General features: G+C 34.0%; 3 protein-coding genes across 3 annotated transcripts; 1 reads left to right on the forward strand and 2 right to left on the reverse strand.

The window, feature by feature from the left end:
- The first annotated feature begins 4,463 nt into the window (after window positions 1-4,463).
- Window positions 4,464-21,759, forward strand: thoc5 (THO complex subunit 5). The gene is made up of 17 exons (XM_018508629.1): window positions 4,464-4,655; window positions 5,072-5,209; window positions 5,283-5,497; window positions 5,589-5,664; window positions 5,901-6,086; window positions 6,190-6,322; window positions 6,416-6,655; window positions 6,845-6,947; window positions 7,108-7,315; window positions 7,501-7,798; window positions 7,900-8,196; window positions 15,962-16,104; window positions 16,950-17,102; window positions 17,671-17,795; window positions 20,979-21,112; window positions 21,199-21,403; window positions 21,635-21,759. Exons 1-17 carry the CDS (start codon window positions 4,560-4,562, stop codon window positions 21,711-21,713), a joined length of 2,829 nt encoding a protein of 942 aa, XP_018364131.1. The 5' UTR covers window positions 4,464-4,559; the 3' UTR covers window positions 21,714-21,759.
- On the reverse strand, window positions 8,440-10,428 carry LOC108761888 (coiled-coil domain-containing protein 65). The gene is made up of 6 exons (XM_018508652.1): window positions 10,100-10,428; window positions 9,774-10,026; window positions 9,486-9,709; window positions 9,012-9,404; window positions 8,721-8,858; window positions 8,440-8,650 (listed from the first exon to the last, which is right to left on the reverse strand). Exons 1-6 carry the CDS (start codon window positions 10,238-10,240, stop codon window positions 8,456-8,458), a joined length of 1,344 nt encoding a protein of 447 aa, XP_018364154.1. The 5' UTR covers window positions 10,241-10,428; the 3' UTR covers window positions 8,440-8,455.
- Window positions 10,609-14,467, reverse strand: LOC108761878 (differentially expressed in FDCP 6 homolog). Its single transcript, XM_018508640.1, has 9 exons — window positions 14,034-14,467; window positions 13,782-13,901; window positions 13,178-13,381; window positions 12,979-13,094; window positions 12,766-12,889; window positions 11,944-12,285; window positions 11,641-11,842; window positions 11,406-11,561; window positions 10,609-11,189 (listed from the first exon to the last, which is right to left on the reverse strand). Exons 1-9 carry the CDS (start codon window positions 14,130-14,132, stop codon window positions 10,939-10,941), a joined length of 1,614 nt encoding a protein of 537 aa, XP_018364142.1. The 5' UTR covers window positions 14,133-14,467; the 3' UTR covers window positions 10,609-10,938.
- Window positions 21,760-22,503: the final 744 nt, after the last annotated feature.

Here is a 22,503-nt window from a genome sequence, read left to right on the forward strand (position 1 = left end):
TAATTTTTACCTTATTTCAAGATACACAATCGACTCCCAGACGAGTAAAGCTTTGTCTCAAAGAGGTTATTAACTGTTCCGAGATCCCGGATAAAGAAAATTATTAAAACTTCAGAGTAATTTTTAACAAGGTGAACATAAAGTTTCATAATATACATAAAAAGATAATTTATATTTATTTATCATAGAATATTTATTTGTCACAATACGAGATCCTTAACCATATCACCATGACCTGCCGTAACCTATTTTGTGACAGCTTTCTTCACGCTTTCTGCGCATGCGTAATACGAGAAAGAAAGCAATATCTGTTATCTCCTTCTATCCGCCATCTTTTGTCCGCTTTGGCCAAACTCTGATTATAGGATCTCTAGATGGTAGATAAACAAAAATAATGTAACTTCAATTTTATTAGTACATTCAATAAAATAACTTTAATAACACTTCATATCCTACACCATTAACACATATACAAGAATTAATATATTTAATACACAAATTGTTACCTATAAAATGAAAGGCCCTTTTTACTTCTTTGCCCACACCAGGCACATAGCACTTCATGTTGACGCTTTGTAGACAGTCACGCGATTTTATAATCCTTCAACTATAATCTCACATACAATAATCTTGCTGACAATAATCTATGCGTCTTACTTCTTCTTCGCGTGAGAATATGCATAATACGAAAGTCTAAAAGAGTAACATAAACTCATTTGCGGGTTTGAAGCCGGTCACACTTTCCAAAAATGATGACGCAATAATACGTCCGATCATGTCGCACGGTGGGTCGAAACATAGCAAAACACGGACATAGGGTAAAATTATTTTTTCGCTATAAAAGGCTTCAAAGGCTGCGGTCCATTTGACGCTACAAACACTTCGAAGCGTTTTTGATTAGTCAATTTGTAAAATTCTTTGTTCTGATTGGTTGCTCAAACGCTTCGAAGCGTTTGTAGCGTCAAGTGGACCGCAGCCAAAGTTGGTTTTAATTATTGTTCAAAGCTTGTTTCAACTTAATTTCAAGTATAAAGCGAACCATGAATGTTTATTGTTTATATGGACATTAACAATGTGTGGAAGAATTAGAAATTGTGAAGAATTAACGTATATTGTTATCATCGATTCGGAGCAATGCTATATATAAATGCTTATATTGTTTACAATGTTTCTTTTTTATTAGATTTGTTTGTAACAAAAGCTATTAAAAACTATTATTAATATTCAAAATTTGTCTCATTAAAATTAAAAAACTTAATGCTTTGTAAACGCTTTTTTGAAGTACAAAATCCATTCAAAAGTGAGGTATACAAAAAAAGTTCCAAAGAATTCCAAGAAACTTTTTTTCAGAATGCAGGGAAACTTGTTAGGAAACTATCTGTTCACTGATATTTTGCCCCTTCTTGCCCCTTTTCGAGAAAAATGCATTTATAAAGCATTTATACGTGCACAAATTTTATGGGTGGCACCCAGTTGGACACGGCTCAATTGGACACGAGTCACTCACAGCGCTTGAGACTACAAAGCTCCTAAGCACCGGTCGCTGTGATTGGTGATGTCCAATCGAGCCGTGGTCAATCGTGATCACCCCATTTAAATCACATTAATTTTAAATATCATAAACGTTATATTTCAGCAACATAGAGCTCTGCTACACGGCACGTTTAATCGGGTTTAATAACATCCGTAGTTATGAAATTGGCCAATCACAGCTTTTCCTCGGGAGAATGGAATGATTGTGATTGGCCAGTTTCATAAATACGGATGTTATTAAACTCGATTAAGGGTGCCGTGTAAATGTAGTCACAAATATAAAATGAGCCTTAGATGAAGAATTGTTGTAGAATAGTATGTATATCCACTCATTTTCTAAATTTTTACGTATATTTTTTTAACAAGTATTTAGTTGATGTAGTCGTAACATGCATGAGCAGTCATTTCAGAAGTTATAGAAAGTTAGATACAGGTTAAAGAAAGAGAAATAACGCAAACATATACCCTTCTTTCTCGCAAGATTTTGACAAAAACGCCTTATATGGTGTGACTCTTATTATATATAAGTAACTTATATGTGATTATAAAATTAAATTTACCTAATAATTTATATTTGTAAGCGTTATTTACAATAATCTCATTTTTTTAAAAATGAGAACATTCTGATCTCAAAAATAATTTTTTTCAAAATTAACTTTTTTTTAAACTTAAGTTAATTCAATCTTAACTTAACTTTTATTAAGTTAATTCTTTATTCCTTCAATTTTTAACTTAATTTTATTAATTTTATAAGCCATTAACTTTAACTTAATATAGTGTTTAAAAAAAACATTAACTTACCAATCTTGATAATAATAAATTTCTTATTGGTTGTGCTCTCACATGAATTTCTTATGAAACCTAATATTGAAATAGATAAAGAAATATACATATAACAAAATTTGCATTATATTTGTATTCTACATCATTTTTTACCCCCCTTTTTTTTTAGTAAATTGACGCATTTATCACATTTTGCGATTTTGGGCGACTTCAGCGCGCTCGGTGTGCGATTCCACATATTACATATCTGGCAACCCTGAATTACAGCATACGGCGTACGGTTAAGGCCGTTCTACAATTAGTTGCAAACACCCCGTTGCCAGTTGCGGAGTGACAAGTTGCCAGTCACAAGTTGTAAATCATTGCAACACCTAATCCACATTTGGATATCGAACGTTGCGATTTGTATAGAAACAGCCAATCAAAAAGTAGAACGTCTGTCGTTCTTTGTTGTAGCCGAAAAATCGAAGAGAATACATCAAGCAGGTTATGTGAGGGGTGATCCCGATTGACCACGGCTCGATTGGACACCACCAATCACAGCGACCGGTGCCTAGGAGCTTTGTAGTCTCAAGCGCTGTGAGTGGCTTGTGTCCAATTGAGCCGTGTCCAACTGGGTGCCACCCGTTATGTGATAGATATTCGAGATGTTCTCGAAATGAAAATGAAATAAATCACATACCACCGATATATCACAACAACTTTCATTTCACTCTTCGAGCTTTTTGAACACAATATTTGATTGGCTAAGATGTTACGGTAGACAGTTGCTATTGCCAAGGAGTTAAGGGCATTAAGGGCAACTAAGGGTATTTGCAACTCATTGTAGAATGCCCTTTAAAAGTTGGGCAACTCTTCGTTGGCAACCGCGACTATCTATTGCAACCGGAAATAGCACTTTGCAACTAGTAGTTGCCAACCTTTACGACTGGCAACGGGGTGTTTGCAACTTATTGTAGAACAGCCTTTACTTCAATGGCTGCGTTCAGCAGACTCAATAGTTTTGTAACCGTTTTATGATTCCTTGCGTGTTGATTGGTTTATACTTTTAGATTTAAAGGAATAGTCCAATCTGGGTACTTATCATGAAATATGTCGGAATGGATTCCGATCGAAATTATTCCCTAGATTTCTATTGTGTTTTCTGGGGAAAACGAAATAATTCCGATCGGAATCCATTCCGATTATTGCCATAATAGGTACCTTGTTCTATGATAGGTACCCTGAGCGAAGAATCATAAAACGGTTGCAAAACTGTTGAGTCTGTTGAACGCAACCAATATAAAATAAACGCTCCCATGGTCGGCACGCTTCTATATACTGACACCGACGAGATACTATTAAAGACCGACATCCTTACGGGAGTTTGCGTCCTTGTGAATATTGAAGTGATTAAGAGTTAAAAACTGATAATATTGTACTAATTTTATGATTTATTAGTTTAGTAGATGTATTTATGCATTTATAACTCAATAATACTCGATTTTTCTTTAAAATTGAGATTTCAGTGTTATCATCAAAGTTTTATTATCAATAAAGATGTTAATTGCAGAGAAAAAATTGTGATTTTTTTGCAATATATAGGATATTACAGCTTTACAAGTATGTATATTTATTTATGGGATATTTATATAATAAAAAATCATGAATTTAATAATGCATGAGCCAAATATTTATGTTAATAATAGCAAATTTATATCAATTGTCGATAATGTCAGCGTTCTTGAATTACCTCCGAGTACTTGGGGCCCTTTTTATACCGCCGAAAATTTGCCCAGGGTTGACAGTCTTTAATAATATCTCATCGGTGGTGATACCGATGAGGATTTAGAATTAGTACAGACACGAACCATATCTGCTTCCGACGATACGATTTTGACCACTTGACGCTACAAACGCTTCGAAGCGTTTGAGCAACCAATCAGAACAAAGAATTTTACAAATTGACTAATCAAAAACGCTTCGAAGCGTTTGTAAATAGCGATAGCGATAGAAATAACACGATTTCAACCTATCAGAAATCAGATACACTGGATTATACAGTTTCTGATAGGTTGAAATCGTGTTATTTCTATCGCTATCGCTATTCCTTCGCATTGTGTCTGGGGCTTTAGGTTTCTCTCTGCTCTAGTGGCAGATGTATTGGATGTATGTGGATTGAGATGTATGTAGCATGTTATACTCGGAATTGCTCGGAGTTGCAAGAGTTAATTTTCACTTGATTTTATCTATTGACGTGAAAAATGGGTAAAGAGAATGAATCGGATAGTGTGAAAAAAAGAAGAAAATCTGTGAGTGCAAACAGCGGAACCTCAATGAAAGACGGAGATATGTATAAGGTAAAAAAGTTAAAGATTTTGTTTAAAAAGTTATAAGGTATTTTTTTTAACGTATATAATACTGTAATATTATTTTTTGTTCGTTTCAAATTTCTAACGAAAATAGACTTAAAAAAAAATATCACTTTTAATTTTCGCGATACCAAACAATGATTTCTATCATTCAAATTTTTTATTTTTTCGCTCAAAAATCACTTGATCAATCGATTAGGTATATTTTCGTCAACATCTTAGGTTGAGTTTAATGCATGAAATTACAATTAAATTAAACTAAATAAAATAAAATATATGGTACGTACGTTTACTACCAGAGATCCAGCAAACAATGCAGCTTGTTTGCAATAAAGGGAATAAAAAGATGAATTTTTTACTTCTGCTGCTGCCTCATTAACTTTTGTCTCTCATATCATTGTCAGATAATAATTAATTATGAAGAGAAAGAAGCTGTTGAGAGATTGTCTGAGGATGATTCTGAATGCTTTCTGGCAACTTGTAATGATATTCGAGCGGCGATGAGTAAAATAGCAAAATTAAAGTCCAGTGGTGACTCTAACGTTTGTAACAGATATTCTACATTATCCGTTATTGTCAAGTTTGCTTTAGACTTATTACAAACAAATGTTTTAGGTAAAAGATGATATTCGTGAGCTGCAAATTCAAACGTCACTGGCTTTTATAGAACTGAAGAAACTAAATCGCATGGAAAAATTCCGTACAAAATCTGCACGAGACTCTCTAGTGGCTGCAAAGAGTAGCGTTGATAGCAGACATTTGCATTTACAGAATCTATTGTATGAAGTGATGCATTTGAAGAAAGAAGTTATCAAATGTCTTCAATTCAAGTAAATTTTTGTTATCTTTTGCAAAAGAACCTTTTGACCTTTTTATTATCACTTTAAACAAAATTGAATAATTTTATTTTCTTTGTTCTAGATCTAAAGATGAATTGATAGAACTTGTTTCAGAAGAAGAATTTTATAAAGAAGCTCCAGAAAGTATCTCACGACGTGTATGTATACATAAGTTTTACATAGGGTACGTTCCATTTTCACAGCATGCTGTCAGCATCAATTCATCCTTATTGTCTACCAAATGTTAAACAAGAACAAATGATGCTTATATATATAATAAGTGCTACAAGTGCAAAACGGATCGGACCTATAGAATTATAAATATAATTCGAGAATATATATAAAATTTAATTCTTTTTTTCTTTGCAATATGTATAACACAAACATATTTTAGGAAATAACAAAGAATAATTCCCATCAACTGAGACTGGCTCGTTTAGAATGGGAACTGACACAACGAAAGCAATTGGCAGCATTGTGCGATGAATTGACAGAGAGTAAAAAGGCAGTAGCATCCAGTATTGAAACGAAACAGACTCGTTTGGACAATCTTGCGCCGCAATTGCGCTCTATATTGGAAGTAGGAAAATTTGATTTATTAGTTTAGAAAATATACAGAATGTTGTGTTTTTATTAAATGCTCCTGTGCGAATAACAAATTAATTTTTTTTTTATACTTTCAGGCGAGCAAACCGTTACAAGAAAGTCTTGGATTGCCATTGGATAAAATTCGCCAGGAGCATCAAAAAGCATCGTTGCTCGCATCACCACTCTATGTGTTGTATGCAAAAGCGTCTGCTTACAGAGATGCTTATGGTATAATTCGTATAAAGATTGGATATTATATATTTTTGATTTATGAATAATAAAATTTTGTACAGATATTGTTTCTTCTGAAATATTTTGTAGATAATACGTTGCTAGTCAAGGTGGAAGGTGACGAGGACGAAGCAAAACGCGCAAACAATCATGACGGTTTACAAGAGTCTGATTCGGATCCTGAGAGTCAGTTGGAAAGTATTGTGGAAGAAACACTCGTGCATAAGAAAAGACATCACAGATTATCCCGGGAAGCGAGGCAAGAAGAGAAACGATCTAAACTATTACAACGTCATCCGTTACATGTAAAAATACTTATCACATTAAAAAGTGAGTTTTGAATAACAAAAATCTACTGTCTTATAAGAAATGAAAAAAATGTTTAAAAGATATTAAAGTTAAATTGAAAGATAAGATTAAATAACATTGAGAAACAAAATTTATTTCATATTTATCGATCTGAATTTATAATTTTAAAATCTTGAGAAAAGAAATTTTATTGCAAATTTAAATTCGTAGATGAGACAAGGCTGACTCTTCACTTTTTTTACATGGTATATTTAAAAGTCGTTACAGTAGAGTCAAAACTCGAAACAGAAGACTTGGGAGGTATTAGTGCTGGGTATGTATAACTCATATATATATATATATATATATATAATCTTACATATTTAGATGAACTTGTGTAATAAAATATAATTGACAATATAGAATAGAGATCTTCTCTTGTTTCCTTTCATTCGACAAGTTTGAGTTAATCTTTTAAGTTGCATGATTAATAGAGACATGCTAGTATCCGAGTCGGTTCTTCGCGAATTGTACCCACGGGATTTAGGGTTGGAGAGTCCGAATCCTGCCAATCAATATCAGTTGTCGCGGCATAACTTGGGATCATTTTCGTCTTTGGGACTAGGCATTCCTTACAGATGGGCACAAAGAATGGCTGGTCTACACTTTGTCTCGTGTGACATGAGCGAACAACAACAAAAGGTACACGTCTTTGTAAAAAATGTTTACATGTATGTCCTGTGACATAAATGTTAAAAATAGTTGCTCCATTTGTAATATACAAAAATTAATAATGGTTTAAATATATAAATCTCTTCCATGGTAGATGCGCAATTATAAAGTAACATATTCTAATTAAAATTCAATTTTGTCATTTTTATTTGTAGCTGACGAGTCAAGAATTGGCACAAGACTGTGTGGAGAGTGTGTTGAAAGAAATTAAACGGCGCATAAAAGCAAGGCTGGATCTATGTATGGAAATACGACAACTAGAGTCCGGCAACCTGCCAATATTTATAAGCACGACGGATCCCGTGCCACAAAAAATCTCAACGTCGTTGCATCGATTCACGACTATGACCTGGAAAAGTTACTCAAATTATGTTGCTTCACCAGAATTTTATCAACGGGGATTAGTGTTGTCTGTAGACATCTTTTACGAAGCTGTACTTCGTCGCGGCAGTAGTATGATTATTATTATTATTATTATTATTATTATTATATCAGATTACCTACACTGATAAATGATTGCTTCCACACGTTTAAATATGAAATTCATTTTTTAGGCGAACTCGTGGCCAGGATTGCTATCAAGCCAGATTACCCTAAGATAGCACCAGTATTTAGCATAAGCATAAGTCCAACAGTGCCAGCGTCCGCCGATATCATTAGAGATATCGAAAGGGAAGTCAATGTGATGTGGACCAAGTCCCCAACATTGACAGCGCAAATACAACGACTGAGAGCATGTTTCGACATCTATCTGGAAACTGAGAGCATGGCTCCGAAGGAAAAGATATTCTTCTATCCTGTAAGAGGACGGACTCGCGCTCGGCCATACAAATATTTATCGTTGGGCGGAGGTATATTCACTCATCGTTAAATAAATTGTATGAATATCAATCGACGCGTGTTTTTTTTTTCAATTTCCTTTATTAATCTATTAGTATTAATAAAAGATGTGAGATTGTTTTCTAAAATTAGATTTTTAACTTTCCCAAATATTACATTTAGTTTTTCATCTTGAAAGATTTCAACAAAAGCTTTTAATCTGATACATTTTAAATTACTTTTTTTAAGAATTTACTTAAATATTTGTTGGCACATTTGAAGTAAGTATATTTATACAGAAATAGACGTGAGTGGTCGTGCGACCGGAGCTTTAGAAATGGTTAAGAGATATGTGCGCAGAGTGTTTCTCAATTGTTTGTTCTCGAAAGACAGTTTATCACACTCTTTTTTCATGAAGATATTATCGGATTTAATGTAATTGAACTGTTCCCAAAATTTGTCCAATTTATCAAACGGTTCTGACATCTGTAAATACTCATTTAAAAACTGAAGATACAAACTTTTTTGTGTATTATTGTACTCGTACAATACTCACGCAATTCGTAAAAGCTCTTCTGGAACCCGTATCGCGTAAAGTATACTTTTGAACAGTCAGCGAGAACGGTTCCAAATTTGAGCACATTCTCAGCAATGAGAGTACTGTCGAGCCTTTTTCTGAAATCCTCTGAAATTCCTGCAAAAAAAATCAAAAAATTTCTAAAATACCTACTTTTCCGGATAGTCAGTCCAAATTATAATAATTTCTTAAACATTTTCTTAAGTATTTAAATTTTTTAATTAAATAATTAATTTGAATAAAAGTTTTATAATTTAATATTATTTTTACTTTTCGAACGCCAGCGCTGATTATAGTCAATTTCTTCAGCTGGGCAGTGTCCAGTACTTGATTCATGGAAAATATCTGTCTCAAATTTTCAGTTTTCTTTTTCATACGTACAATCTGATCGTTCAGTTCCGCTATACTTTGCTCCTGCTTCTGCGATAATGTGTGTGTGTCCTGTTTCAGACTTTTAATTACTCTTTGTAATTGTGTCTGCAGCTTTGGGTATTGTGCCACGTCTGCACGATGAGCGTCATCCTGCTCTTTCAAGTATTCGTACTGTTTTCTCTTATCTCCCGTATTTTTCTCATATTCAGTTATCATTTCGTTAAGTTGTCGCCACAATTTCTCGACCTTATTGGAAACGTAATGCATCAAGCGCGACAAGGAATCTTCTTTCTGAAATATTTTCGATTAAGATTAAGACAATTATTAATATTTGTCATATGAATCACAAAAATGGGAGGAAACTATCCATACCAAGTACTCGATGCTATATATATTAATGGCATTTTGGATTTTTGTTTGCGTCAATATATTTTCTATCCTCTTATCCTGTCCAAAATTTATATTTTGCAGTTGACTACAATACTGCTCTAAATTCTTTCGTATCCTATTTAATTCGTTTGTTTCGTCTGAAACTACACGGTTACGTTCGTGTGCGAAGGATTCGTGCAGATCAGAACACTTTTGTTTGCATCTTCCTATGTAATCATCAATAATTAATAATTGTAAACGATAATATAGATGTACAATGATATAAGCTACCAATTATCAAGTCCATCATTTTAATGTGGGCCTCCTGCAGCCTTCGGTGATCGACATCGGCTGCTTCTAGCTCATTATGTAAACGCTGTATCATGAGATTTTTCGTCTTTATCAGACGATCGAAATTATTCCAAAGATATTCCACATCTTCGCGAAGTTCTTTACATTTTATTCGGCGCAGAATATATCGCCATTGTTCATTGATTTTGGCAGTGTTTAATCGCGCGAACGCCTCTTCACGTTTCAGCTTACTCTATACATTTCAAAATTTATTTAAAAATTGCTATTAAATTATATTTATTATTTCCATTTTGTACCGAATGTACCTTAGTAAAAGCTGCAATCAACTGTTGTTTACGTCGTTTAGCTTCTAGCTCCAATTCGGCTCGGTGTTGTAGGTAGCGAGCGCGTTCTTCGTCGCTCATGCGAGCCAACTTGCTTCCCTTTCCCTTCTTTTTTTTCGGCATTTTTCAGTGAATTAAAGATTTAATATCGTTGCAAATTATTCAAATTGTTTATTTTCAACGAAATACAAATTTTTCCATTAGGAATATACGATGGTCTCAACGCAGCACAATTGTTAAGGTCGGCTATATATGGAATGTTTGATCAATAATAGACTTTAACTTAGTTTAAGACATCTCTCTCTCTCTCTCTCTCTGTGAAATATAAAAATTGTATCTGATTCCAATTAAATAAAATTTGACTCAAGTAAAATATTACGGAATTTTTTACAATTTATAAAAGTTTTATAAAATTTACAAAAATATTTTGGCACCTCTGTTAGACACACTCGACAAAGAATATATATTTGTACGATATTTATATACGCATCATGTGGACATTGTATCTTGTCTTTTATAAGATAATAATCACATTATCTTCAAATATAATAAGGAATGGGAATTTGCGTATATAAAATCTGTTGATACAATATTAAAACTAAATACTTTTTGGCTAAGATTGCGAATAAAGCAAGGCATCAAGAATAAGGTACTATCGAATTCCGAGTTCGCATGGAATTTTCTCACATTCTTCATGAAAATATAATATAGTTGCTCTGCAACAGTATAATAGATTCTATAGGTTCTTTGTGTCACTCTATTTGGTGGAAGACTTAAATGCAATTCGGGCGATAAAAGTATCGATCTTTTAGCTATCTATGTCATATATTCTTCTGCATTGTCATAGGCCTGCTGTCAATTTTCTCTATGGACAACGGTCGTTCTTTTGTTGTCGGTATGAAGCTTTGAGTACGTCGAATCCTCTCACTTCCTCTCAAGGGACGCGTGATGATTTGTGCTTCCAATAAAAATTGAGTCTCTTCGGCGCGTTTCACCTTTTCGCGTGCAGCTCGCAACTCTGTATCCAAATGCTCCCTTTCCGCTTCCAGATGCTGAAGTCGTAGTTCAGCATCTAAAAATTAATATAAAAGAATAATGCAAAAGTAGAAATTTTCAAAGATAGAAATTGAAGAATAAAAATAATAACATTAAGAATATAATATGAAAACTAAAGAAAGAGCTACATATGTACACGTAGTTGTGTAGCTTTTGGAAAGAATCATATTAATATAACTAATAAGATTTAAATCAGATGTTTTATTTTTCATACTATTTAAATGTTATGTACCTTGCAACTGTTGCTCGTTTTTCTTCTGCATTTGTTCAAATTCCATTCTTTTCATCTTCTCCATCTCTAGCAATTCCTGCTGCTCCTGCTGCAGTCTCTCTAATTGCTCTCTTTTCTCCCATTCTTCGCGTAGTACTCTCGCTTGTAAACTTCGTACTGTAATATACATAAGGCGTATCTATCTAAATTATACAATCCTACAAAAACTAATACGATAAAAATAACAGCCTTTTACCTATTTCCTCATCGCGTAGAGCCTGTTTTTCTTCTTGTAGCAGCAACTCTAGCTTTTGTTTAACATCTTCCAGTTGTTGAACTTTAGCACCTTCCTCCTTCGACAGAGTTTCCAATTTCCGAGCTTGTATTTCAGCGGCGATTCTAGCTTGCCTCTCGTGCTGAAGTTCCAACTTGGTCTCTTCTTTTTCCTGTTTAACAGCCTAGCAAGTAATAATACAAGTTATTGAATAAGTGTTAACTAAAACGATTTGATTAAAACATCTTTTACATATTTTTTCTTTGTCAATTAATTTGCATTTACTTGTCGCAAGGATCTTCGTTGATTGGCCAAACTTCTCTGATAGCCGATCTTCTCGTTTGAATGCTGAATGGCTGTTTGTAATGCCGCGAGCCATTGGAGCCTGCCTTTGTGATCCTCTACCATTAACTCTATGCATCTATGTACAGGGGTGCTAAGCACGAACCTTCTATCGGGCTTTCCACCGTTTGTCACAGTATCGGCCCAACAATTAGCGTTCAGCAATATTAATCCGGACGGTTCTTTTTGTTGGGGATCTTTGTAATATGTCAATTCACCGGGACGTAGGACGAACCAAAAATATCGCAATGTTGGCAGCAGGAAACCTTTCTTCATCAAATAGCCCTGCAACGATTTGTAAAAAGAAAAAAATTATTTCATTGTAATACACGTGTTCTGTGTTACCTCTCAAGCCTATATTAGATTACCGATTTTGCAGGCCGATTCGACTGCCAAATCTGATCCATAGTGAACCATCACAATCAGTCATTGTGATTCGTTCATTATGGTCGGTAGTCTGATACGGGCTTTACAACTATAATATGTGTATGTAAACATAAGATTGCAACATGGAGTGTATTCAGAATTATGTATGAAGCGATGATATATAATTTTATCCTTCTTTATTATTCAGTGAACAATATAGATAAATGATGCATCATGCGCTTCTTGCATAACTCAAAACATACTCGTGCATTATTATAGCATGCGTTTAGAAGAAGACCCGTCACACACCATTTGAGAATCAAATTTTCTTCAATTTATTTATAGCAATTTATTTATAGCAATTTATTTATAGCAAAATTGAGCAAAACATAGATTTACCTTTTTCACCACATTCTCTATGTAAATCTGGTAGAGATCATCAATCGCCTCTGATAACGCCATAATGTCCAAAGTATTACCACCACTATATTTGGATTCCAAAACTGCCAGAAATGTGGGAAACCTTCCCGATAAATTTTTCATCAACAAATTGCATTTTTTAATATCTTTATCTTTGCGATTAGTATAGTAAAGCTGGAAATGATAAGTTACCTAAATGTCCCAATAGCCGCTGATAAAGCCGAGAAATCTGCTGCGTCCCATTGTAGACCCAATGACATTACCAGATGGGAAGCGATTCGCGCTACCTCGTCGCCATGCATTATCACCTGCATCACCAAAAGTGACACGTTGATTATCAAAAATTGCTAAAGACATTGGTTTATATAATTTATTATAAGCAACCGCTAACCAGATAAGAATCTGTTGCATCTGAATCTGTCTCGGCCAGCAGACAGTAAATTCTGAATAATTGGTAAACACTATGATCGTCAAAAACTGAATGGGATCTCTCCAGATAGATCTTTTTACAAACCAGCCAGCAAATTTCATCTACCCCTTCTTCCATTGTCTTCAATGTTTGTACAGAGGTAGCATCAGTTATAGAAGAGAACACCTAAAATTGTTGAGATTGCACAGACTGCATCAAGCTGGATGAGCAAAAGCGAAGCAAATGCTCTTGAATGAGTGAGAGTAGTGAAAAAAGTTGAAATAAATATCTTGAGGAAACTTTGGTTCAAAGATATCTGCATTTTGAAAATAAGAAGATGAAGCAAAATTTCTCTTGTATATCTCTTAAAAATCTTAGATTTTGTGTATCTGAATATCCTGCTTTATTTTCAGATACACATTTGCTACAACTTATCGATAAAAGTATGAGCCAAAACGTTTTGAAATACGTTCACACATGTATGTATACATCTTTATATAAAATTCTATCATTTTTAAAAATAATTAAGAGAATTGACATTTGTCTCGTTTTCGATATAATATATGCATTTTAAAAAAGATCTTACTTCTTTCTGTAAATAATAGATGTATTGATCAAACGTTAAACTTGGCGTACTCCGGTAATGCTCCAGGCCTTTTTCTACGCCGTACAAATCTATCAATGTACCAATGTTGGCTGTCAATACCTATCAAAATCAAACACTGAAATGAACAAGTGTCAAAGAGAAAAGAAAACAAAAAAGAGATAGTAGACGATTGCACAATCTTATTTAGCTATCCAAACGGATTTTATGACATTTTATTATTCAAAGTTTCACCTTTAACTTGGATTTGGCGACCGTGTTGGTGGCATCGGCCTGTAGAGCGTGAAATGCATGCCAGATACTGTTGGTAAGGTTTTTGAGTAGATGAGCCATCGCAATCGTCCAACTTGAGGCCGGCAGCAACAGGTGTCTGCTTCCGTTTTTCCACCTGATGAGTATCCCTCCGTATTCTTACGTCCGTTATCGTGGTTTATCGTGGTCTATCGTAGTCTATCGCGTCTGTTTATTGCTCCTCACCGACATTCGAAAGCGCATATTTATCTCTTATCTAAATAGCCGCGAATAGCGTATCTCTTTTTCTTTTCCGTCTCGCTTCACGCTTCACGCTTTTCCTAAGATATCACTCCTCCTCAAGTCCTGTCATCAGCTGTCACTTGGCAAGTCGGCAGCACTCGCAAACACTCGGCACTCTCGACAATCGGCACTGCCCAGCCAGCCCAGCCTGCCAGCCAGTCATCATGCTCCATGGCATCAGGCATAGCATAGCTTCTCTGGCCTAGTTTACATGTCAGCTGCTGCTTCAGCTGCATTCAGCTGATTCAGCCTTCAGGACTGATTGTGAGATGCGCAAACGTCATTATTTTGCTACTGCGCATCTTCGTGAATACAGCTTATAGGTTATACGGTTGTACTATGTACAGCATAACGCCGTCGTAAATCGTAATCGGTCGTAATTCCGTCATGAGTCAACATTGGGCGACATGCCAAAAATAATATGGATTCTTTTGTTGATTCTACAAGTTTGTTTCGTTGGAAATACGGTTGGTTCGTTAGGTGACAGGTCGCAGGTATACAAGCAATGTCTAGCACTGTGTCGCAATAACAACTGCAGAGACGGTAATGATCGGGCTGCGATTTTTTCACATTTTTTTTGAAATCTTTAATATTCTCCTCAAATAGCATTTTCGACCATAGTGGATTTGAATCCGAGATCGGTTAATTCCAGTTAGAAAGATATCATGATCCTGTTCAATCAAAAGGTTCTGTTCTTTTTAGCTGAACTTTTGCACCAGTTCATCTTTCTTTCTTTTCTCTTCAGGAGGAAAGAAGAAGAAGAAAGATGAACTGGTGCAAAAAGTGTCTCTTGGGCTGTGGTCCGATTCATGCTGACAGTGACACACTCATGAGCATCATCTGTCTTCGTTTAACATTTGACAAACAACAAGAATGAAATGACTTTTAAACGTCGGGAGCGTGAATCGAACCACGGCCTTAGTGTGGCGTCGTTAATCGATCTTGAACCTCGAATTGTTTCGAATCCACTACGATTGAAAAAGCATTCCTAAAAGTATAGCAATGCTAGGCCTAGAATATATAGTATTTAATTATTGTATATATACATTTATAAAGAGTATATACTTATATAGAATATTAACAAATTATATTCATATAAAAAGCAATATGTATATGTATATGCAAATATAATACATATGTAAATAATATGAGAATAACAGACATTTTTCTTTATTTTCTTTAGTAATATATTTAAAACAATCGTCATGATTATCCAGAATTATAATGAATATAAATCTTTGATGTAATTCATTATCCTTATTTTTTTCTTCTTCAGTCTAATTTGCTCAGAATATCTCGAATCTAATGAATATTAAGTATGATACTGATCAGTCAAGATACTCTGTATACCGTGTGTTTGATGTATCACACGCGCGCGCGCGCGCTCACACACACACACACACACACACACACACACACACACAAAATAACATTTGTTTTCTATTCTCGAGTTATGTATTATATCAATTTATTGTAAGGTCAAAAAGACACACTTTTCTACAACAATTGTTATTAGTACATACATATAATTTCTTTTTGGATGCATTTTTTTACTTGTAAAAAATATTTCTTTTGTTGAAGGTTTAGTATTTAACAATTTAAAATGTTTTACATGATGCATGTTATAGAAATAAATTTTAAGGAACAACCTCCTTTATTCTTAATCTTGCTACACTGGTCTTGCAAGGAAGATTGTAGTTACATTTGCACATGGAGGACCATTGATTACTTCGTATCTCGTGGTTTGAACATACCACAGTTTCATGGAAAAGTAAGCTAAATATGTAGTCATAATCTTTATTATATGAAAAGATTTAATTATTGAAAGGAAAAATAATATCTGTTTAAATGAACTGTTTTGTAGTATAATTGCATAAAAACACACATTTGCTTACATATTATTTCCATAAAAGCAGATATTATTCTTATAGAATATATATTACTTTTATATAGCATTTTAATTTCTACAATGTATCAATACTACATAAAATATAATAAATTTAGCTATTGGGAATTAGCGCTGTACTATGTGCACGATAAATTTCAAAGTATTGAATTGTATCTTACATATTTAATTATTAATTTGTATATATGTTTCGGCTAATTTTTTAGCCATCCTACATGCAGATGAATCCATGTATGGTGATCCAATTAGGTGAGCGATAAGCATAAGACTACGGTATCCGCATGTTTTTCGTTTTAGCATTCGCAATGTTTTCATGTGAGACAGTCAATCACTATTTCTTAGAGTGAAAACGCAATCAGTTAGTTAGCTGGGTGGTGCAGCCGTGATTAAGCGCCTTCAAGTAATTCACAAAGTTAAAAAAAGTTAAATTCTAATTATCATCATTAACAATAATGGTATAATTTCACCTCCATCAAATCACTGCCGATAAACGTCATTGATATAAAACAAATTCATTGACATAAAATAATTCAATAATTTGAAATTTATCGCGCACATAGTACAGCGCTAATTCCCAATAGCCAAATTTATTATAATTATATTTTTTACATCAGAGGAAATTAAAATTAACATTTGTTTGAAATACTCCATAATATTTGCTCATATAACATTTATATGAATAACAATGGAGATTATTCTTATTTTTGCAGTGGCCATTCATTCGTTTGTTTGGGTGTCAAGAGCCTGCTTCAGTTTTATTCTCTATACTAAATTTGTGTGCACATTGGATAATGTATCGAAAATTTAAAAGAAGGATAGATCAAACCAATCCTATGTTCTACGCTTGGACATATTTCAATATTGTAAGTTCAGTATTCATATATATCTTCGAATGTCGTAAAACGTAGAAAACAATTTTTTACATATACATTTTTTCATTAATTTGGAGTTGCAAACTTTTTTTTAGCCAAGCTGATAAACATTCTTATTCATAGCAAATTTTTAATTTTTAACACATCACATTTTAATGAATTGTAAATCTATTCAATACATTTCAAATGTAATGAAAAAGTTTGTCAATATCTGTAATGTTATGTTTGAAATTAAATTTTTTTTCTGGAAAACTTTATCTTCAATTATTTAAAGATTATTGATTTCTCATAATTTTTTTATTAAGCAAAGAATTACTTCATTCTGGTCAATAAATTTATAGGTAAAAAGCAATACGGATTTTTCACATTTTCTTAGTTATGTATTTCCTCAAGTACTTAAATTGGCTTTAATCAAGTACCTAAATTTAAGGATGTTATTTATCGTTAAACATTTTTCTTTTGACTTATATTAATTCTTGTACGATCTTTGAGTACATAATTTGCTTAATGCAAACAATTTGCTTAATGCATACAATAAAAAAGTGTAATTTTATTGTAGATATGTTTAAACGGATGGTTTTGGTCAACCGTATTTCATTCACGGGACTGGCCATTTACAGAAGCTATGGACTATTCTTGTGCGTTTAGTATGGTACTTACACTCTTATATTGCATGCTTTTAAGGTATGTGCAATAAGTTTTTAATGAATATAATTAACGTACTAATATTTAAAAATATATAAAATAATCATTGAATTAATTAATATATATTTAGTAAAGTAACTTTAGAATATATTCAAAGACAAAGTCTTTTAATATATTGTTATGCCTGCATCGTGCCGACACCCGTCCCGTATCGTCTCTGAGCGAGTCAAGTCGAGAAAACTCTCGAAGTCGCTGGGCGACGTGCAGCAGCTCAGATGTTGAACGGAATTGATGAATTTGGATTTGGCGATTGGAACGTCACTTCGCTCGGACGTGCCATGATGCAAGTAAACATGGTGTGCTCGTAACTAAGACAAGTTTGCGCATGCAACGCGCTGACCTCATTTTTAGCAGACGAAAATTCTGCGGCTGCAGGAGGAGCGACGGTCGTGGGAAACGAAGCTGCTGGCGGTGTTGCGACAACGCGATAAGGAGCTGGTGCAGTTGCGAAGCATTGCAAAGAAGGCTGCAAGAGCACGGCCCTCAACAAAATGCCCAGCTAAGTCCTAGTTCCATGTTAATAAGAGAACTGCATTGAATATTATAATAAAAGAAAGAAGTACGCAAGGTTCAAGAGAAGAGTCTAGATTGTTAAGAGGAATCTAGAGAGGCTAAGGGAATGCCCCAGAATTTGACTCTGGGAAGACTGGTTTTTTCCTCGGAGAAGTCAAGAGGGAGTCCTGCTCAAAAGCCTGCCGCGAAGCAAAATAAGCGCTGAAGAAGACAGAGCTCAGTAATTTGTGCAGTAGCGCAGAGTAGAGCGGGAAATTGTCCAGGAGCTTCAAAATTCGCTTAGGAGACACACTAGCTCGCCGTAATTGAGGGGCTGGATTCTATAAGGGGATACGCGTGATAAGTATTGCCCGCAAGGACTAATTTTGGACATCGCTCTAATTTCAATTTTGACGACTAATTCTTGTAGAAAATTTCATAGCGCACCTTTTTTATCATTAAACCAAATTTGGAATTTTTTTGTTTTCAAGTTATAAACAAAAAAGTAATTTTTTTAATGAAAAAATTTCAAAGGTTTTTGTGTTCAACTCGCCATATCTCAGCCAAATATGAATATTTTTCTTTGAAATTTTAACAGGATAAACTTCAACATGTTTCTCGAAATATAAAGCACAATTTTTTGAAACATTTCACAGCCAAATGCCGAATTTTTCAAAATATTCCTCTCGAATTCGTAGTTTTATTCATTCAATCACAAAAGTTATGGTACGAATTTTCGATTTGTCAACTTTTACCGATACTACAATTTTACTTATTAGTTAAGGAAGTTTTTTGGAAATTTTTAGCTCTTTAAATATTATGGTTGTAACGTAATAACGATTTATATGTCGATCCGATTACGTAGCGCGCTGCGCGCAACGCGAAAGTTCGAGCCGTTCGCTTCCGCGAAACAAGGGTATCAATAATGTATCAAAACATAATATACTTATTAAGGGCTCCCAAAATCTTTTTCAACTTCTTAGTTATTTACAGTTACAAAATAAGAATTAGAGTATCATATCAATAAAAACTGTCAATAAAAATTGATCACAAAGCGTATTTTTAATCCATTAGCGTATATAAACATACTCCTTTTCGTTGTGTGTAATGAGATACTATTCTACGAAATGTAAATACATAAAAAACGAAGTGAGTACATTTTTTTACATAATAGCAAATATTCATCATTTCATTTATTGAATTAATTCACACGTACAGAATAATTCTTATTTTGTAACTGTAAACAACTAAGAAGTTGAAAAAGATTCTGGGAGCCTTTAATAAGTATATTATGTTTTGATACATTATTGATACCCTTGTTTCGCGGAAGCGAACGGCTCGAACTTTCGCGTTGCGCGCAGCGCGCTACGTAATCGGATCGACATATAAATCGTTATTACTTTACAACCATAATATTTAAAGAGCTAAAAATTTCCAAAAAACTTCCTTAACTAATAAACAAAATTGTAGTATCGGTAAAAGTTGACAAATCGAAAATTCGGGGTGATCCCGATTGATCACGGCTCGATTGGACACCACCAATCACAGCGACCGGTGTTTAGGAGCTTTGTAGTCTTAAGCGCTGTGAGTGGCTCGTGTCCAATTGAGCCGTGTCCAACTGGGTGCCACCCGAAAATTCGTAATAACTTTTGCGATCGAATGAATAAAACTACGAATTCGAGAGGAATATTTTGAAAAATTCGGCATTTGGCTGTGAAATGTTTCGAAAACTTTTTATATGTTTTATATTTCGAGAAACATGTTGAAGTTTATCCTGTAAAATTTCAAAGAAAAATATTCATATTTGGCTGAGATATGGCGAATTGAACACAAAAACCTATTGAAATTTTTTCATTAAAAAAATTACTTTTTTTGTTTATAACTTGAAAACAAAAAAAATTCCAAATTTGGTTTAACGACAAAAAGATGCGCTATGAAATTTTCTACAAGAATCAGTCGTCAAAATTGAAATTAGAGCGATGTCCAAAATTAGTCCTTGTGGACAATACTTATCCCGCGAAATCCACGCATATCCCCTTATAGAATCCAGCCCCTCAATTGTGACTGTCGGGACGACAATGGGGAAGATAAGCAGGGGGGCGCAGGGGAACGCTTCGCGAGCGTAATATTTTGTAGTACATAATATGTTACACTCGCGAAGCGTTTCCGTTTGCGCGACCAAATTGCCAGCCTGAGTGAACGCGCAATATTGTAACATATCGAACAAGCAAAGCGTCTGCGTAGCACGGCGAAATACCAGAGCTGGTGGAATCAGAAAGGTGAAGCACTGCGCATAATGGGGCAAGGAGGGCATTGCATTTTACTGTCTATCGACCAATTAAACGCTATTGACATTTCATTGTCTACTGCGCATCCTTCGGAATGCTTCATCTTTCTGATTCCACGTGGTTCCAACCGCCAAATCCGTCAATTCCCTGCAACAGCTGCCAAGCTGCTGCACGTCGCCCAGTGACGCGCTCTTCATATTTTCTCGACTTGACTCGCTCACACTCGGACTCAGAATCGAGTCGAGGAAATATAAATAGCATATCTCCGACCTTCGGAGACGGTACAGGACGGGTGTCGGCACGGTGCGGCATAACAATATATTTAATTTATTAATTTTCATTATTTTATATTAAATCTAATATACGTGGTAATTATTTTTAGGATAACAAACAAGGGAACTAAAACATTTATTATAATAACTTGTGGATATGTGAGCATTTTGTGTACACATTTGTCACATTTATGGTCAGGCAGAATTAATTATGGTTATAATATGATGCTTAATGTAGCGATAGGTAAATTTCATATTGTAATTGTGTGTATTGTACTTACAAGAAGATAACAAAACTATATTGTAAAATTGAATTGTTTATAATTCTAGGATTAGCGACTGTCATGATAACAATGCTGTGGTGGTATTTTAACCGCATTAAGTTGCCTTACGTATACTTAATCGCTTGGTTCAATATATTAACTATTTTCGTGACTCTACTCGAGTTGGCAGATTTTCCTCCTATTTTTTGGATATTTGATGCCCATTCCTTGTGGCATGCTAGTACTGTTCCCTTGACAGTATTATTATATAGGTAATTATGCATGCATCCTATACATGTAAATAATTATAGAATACAGATGTATTTTCGTTATTATTTGAATTACATTTATATACATGATATGAAATATAATTTGTGTAGTAAAGCTTATATTGAACTTTGTACTTATTGTACATTCTTATTAATATAATTATTGAGTATAATAGAACTGCGATTACATATATAAATACAATTAAATATAACTATGCCTTTAATTTCATACAGGTTTGTGATCGCAGATTGCTGTTATCTGGAAAAGTATTGTAACAAATCATTTTTAGATATCGATCGTCATAGGCAGTAATTTCATAATACATAATGCTGATCTAAGTAGGTCTACTCAAATACATTCAGGGTAAGATAAAAAATATAAATATGAATTTTATTTAAAAAAATATATGATGTTCTAATATTAGATGTATATAATACATACAATGGAAAAATTATTACTAAACTAAATAGAAATTTTAATTTAAAACTATTTCTTTATAGAATAAAAAATTGTTGTTTTTTATTACTTACCTTGTCAAGAACAATTTGTGTTATATATGAGGAGACACGGTAGTGTCTCAGCGCTAAGCCAATCGCAACGACACTACCGTGGTTCCTTTACGCGAGACCGCGAGTTGCGGGAGATTGAAATTGGATCTCAATAACAGTTGAACCAATCAAGTTCTACATATGCTTAATCAATAGCGTCTACTCAAATTGTATAATAAAAATTCTACTTACAGCATTTTTCCCTTGGGATGCACTAGGTATACCCTTGCATCTCGCTAGTTGCATTTAAGCACTGCATTGCACTGGAGTGGTACACACCATAGTGTACACTATTTCATTGACTGCGTTTAGCAAAAAAAGCAGCTTTGCACTGTTGTAAAATTCTTGAATACGATTGGTCTTACTTTTGGTTCCTTATCGAGCTAAATGTATAAACTAATCATAATGAAGAATTTTACAACTGTTGCAAAGTTGCTTTCTTTGCTGAAGTGTAATCTGCAGAGAGAGATAAAATTTGGCTTGGGACATTTCTACTATGGATATAATTTTATCTGCTGGGTATGTCTTATTTTAAATAAAAGTATAAAAGTATA

This window comes from Trachymyrmex cornetzi, unplaced genomic scaffold, assembly GCF_001594075.2.
Source record: "Trachymyrmex cornetzi isolate Tcor2-1 unplaced genomic scaffold, Tcor1.1 scaffold1096, whole genome shotgun sequence".
Taxonomy (NCBI): Eukaryota; Metazoa; Arthropoda; class Insecta; order Hymenoptera; family Formicidae; genus Trachymyrmex; species Trachymyrmex cornetzi.

Excerpts from the sequence above, each read along its gene's own strand:
- thoc5 (XM_018508629.1), top strand. The coding sequence starts at position 4,560 with ATGGGTAAAGAGAATGAATCGGATAGTGTGAAAAAAAGAAGAAAATCT. Across the intron at positions 5,665-5,900 it reads CAGAAAGTATCTCACGACGT|GAAATAACAAAGAATAATTC; the intron begins GTATGTATACAT and ends AACATATTTTAG. Across the intron at positions 16,105-16,949 it reads TACCACAGTTTCATGGAAAA|TGGCCATTCATTCGTTTGTT; the intron begins GTAAGCTAAATA and ends TTATTTTTGCAG.
- LOC108761888 (XM_018508652.1), bottom strand. The coding sequence starts at position 10,240 with ATGCCGAAAAAAAAGAAGGGAAAGGGAAGCAAGTTGGCTCGCATGAGC. Across the intron at positions 8,859-9,011 it reads TCAGCGCTGGCGTTCGAAAA|GAATTTCAGAGGATTTCAGA; the intron begins GTAAAAATAATA and ends TTTTTTTTGCAG. Across the intron at positions 8,651-8,720 it reads GAAGAGCTTTTACGAATTGC|ATGTCAGAACCGTTTGATAA; the intron begins GTGAGTATTGTA and ends GAGTATTTACAG.
- LOC108761878 (XM_018508640.1), bottom strand. The coding sequence starts at position 14,132 with ATGGCTCATCTACTCAAAAACCTTACCAACAGTATCTGGCATGCATTT. Across the intron at positions 13,382-13,781 it reads TCTATTATTTACAGAAAGAA|GTGTTCTCTTCTATAACTGA; the intron begins GTAAGATCTTTT and ends CAACAATTTTAG. Across the intron at positions 12,286-12,765 it reads TAGAGAATGTGGTGAAAAAG|GGCTATTTGATGAAGAAAGG; the intron begins GTAAATCTATGT and ends AAATCGTTGCAG.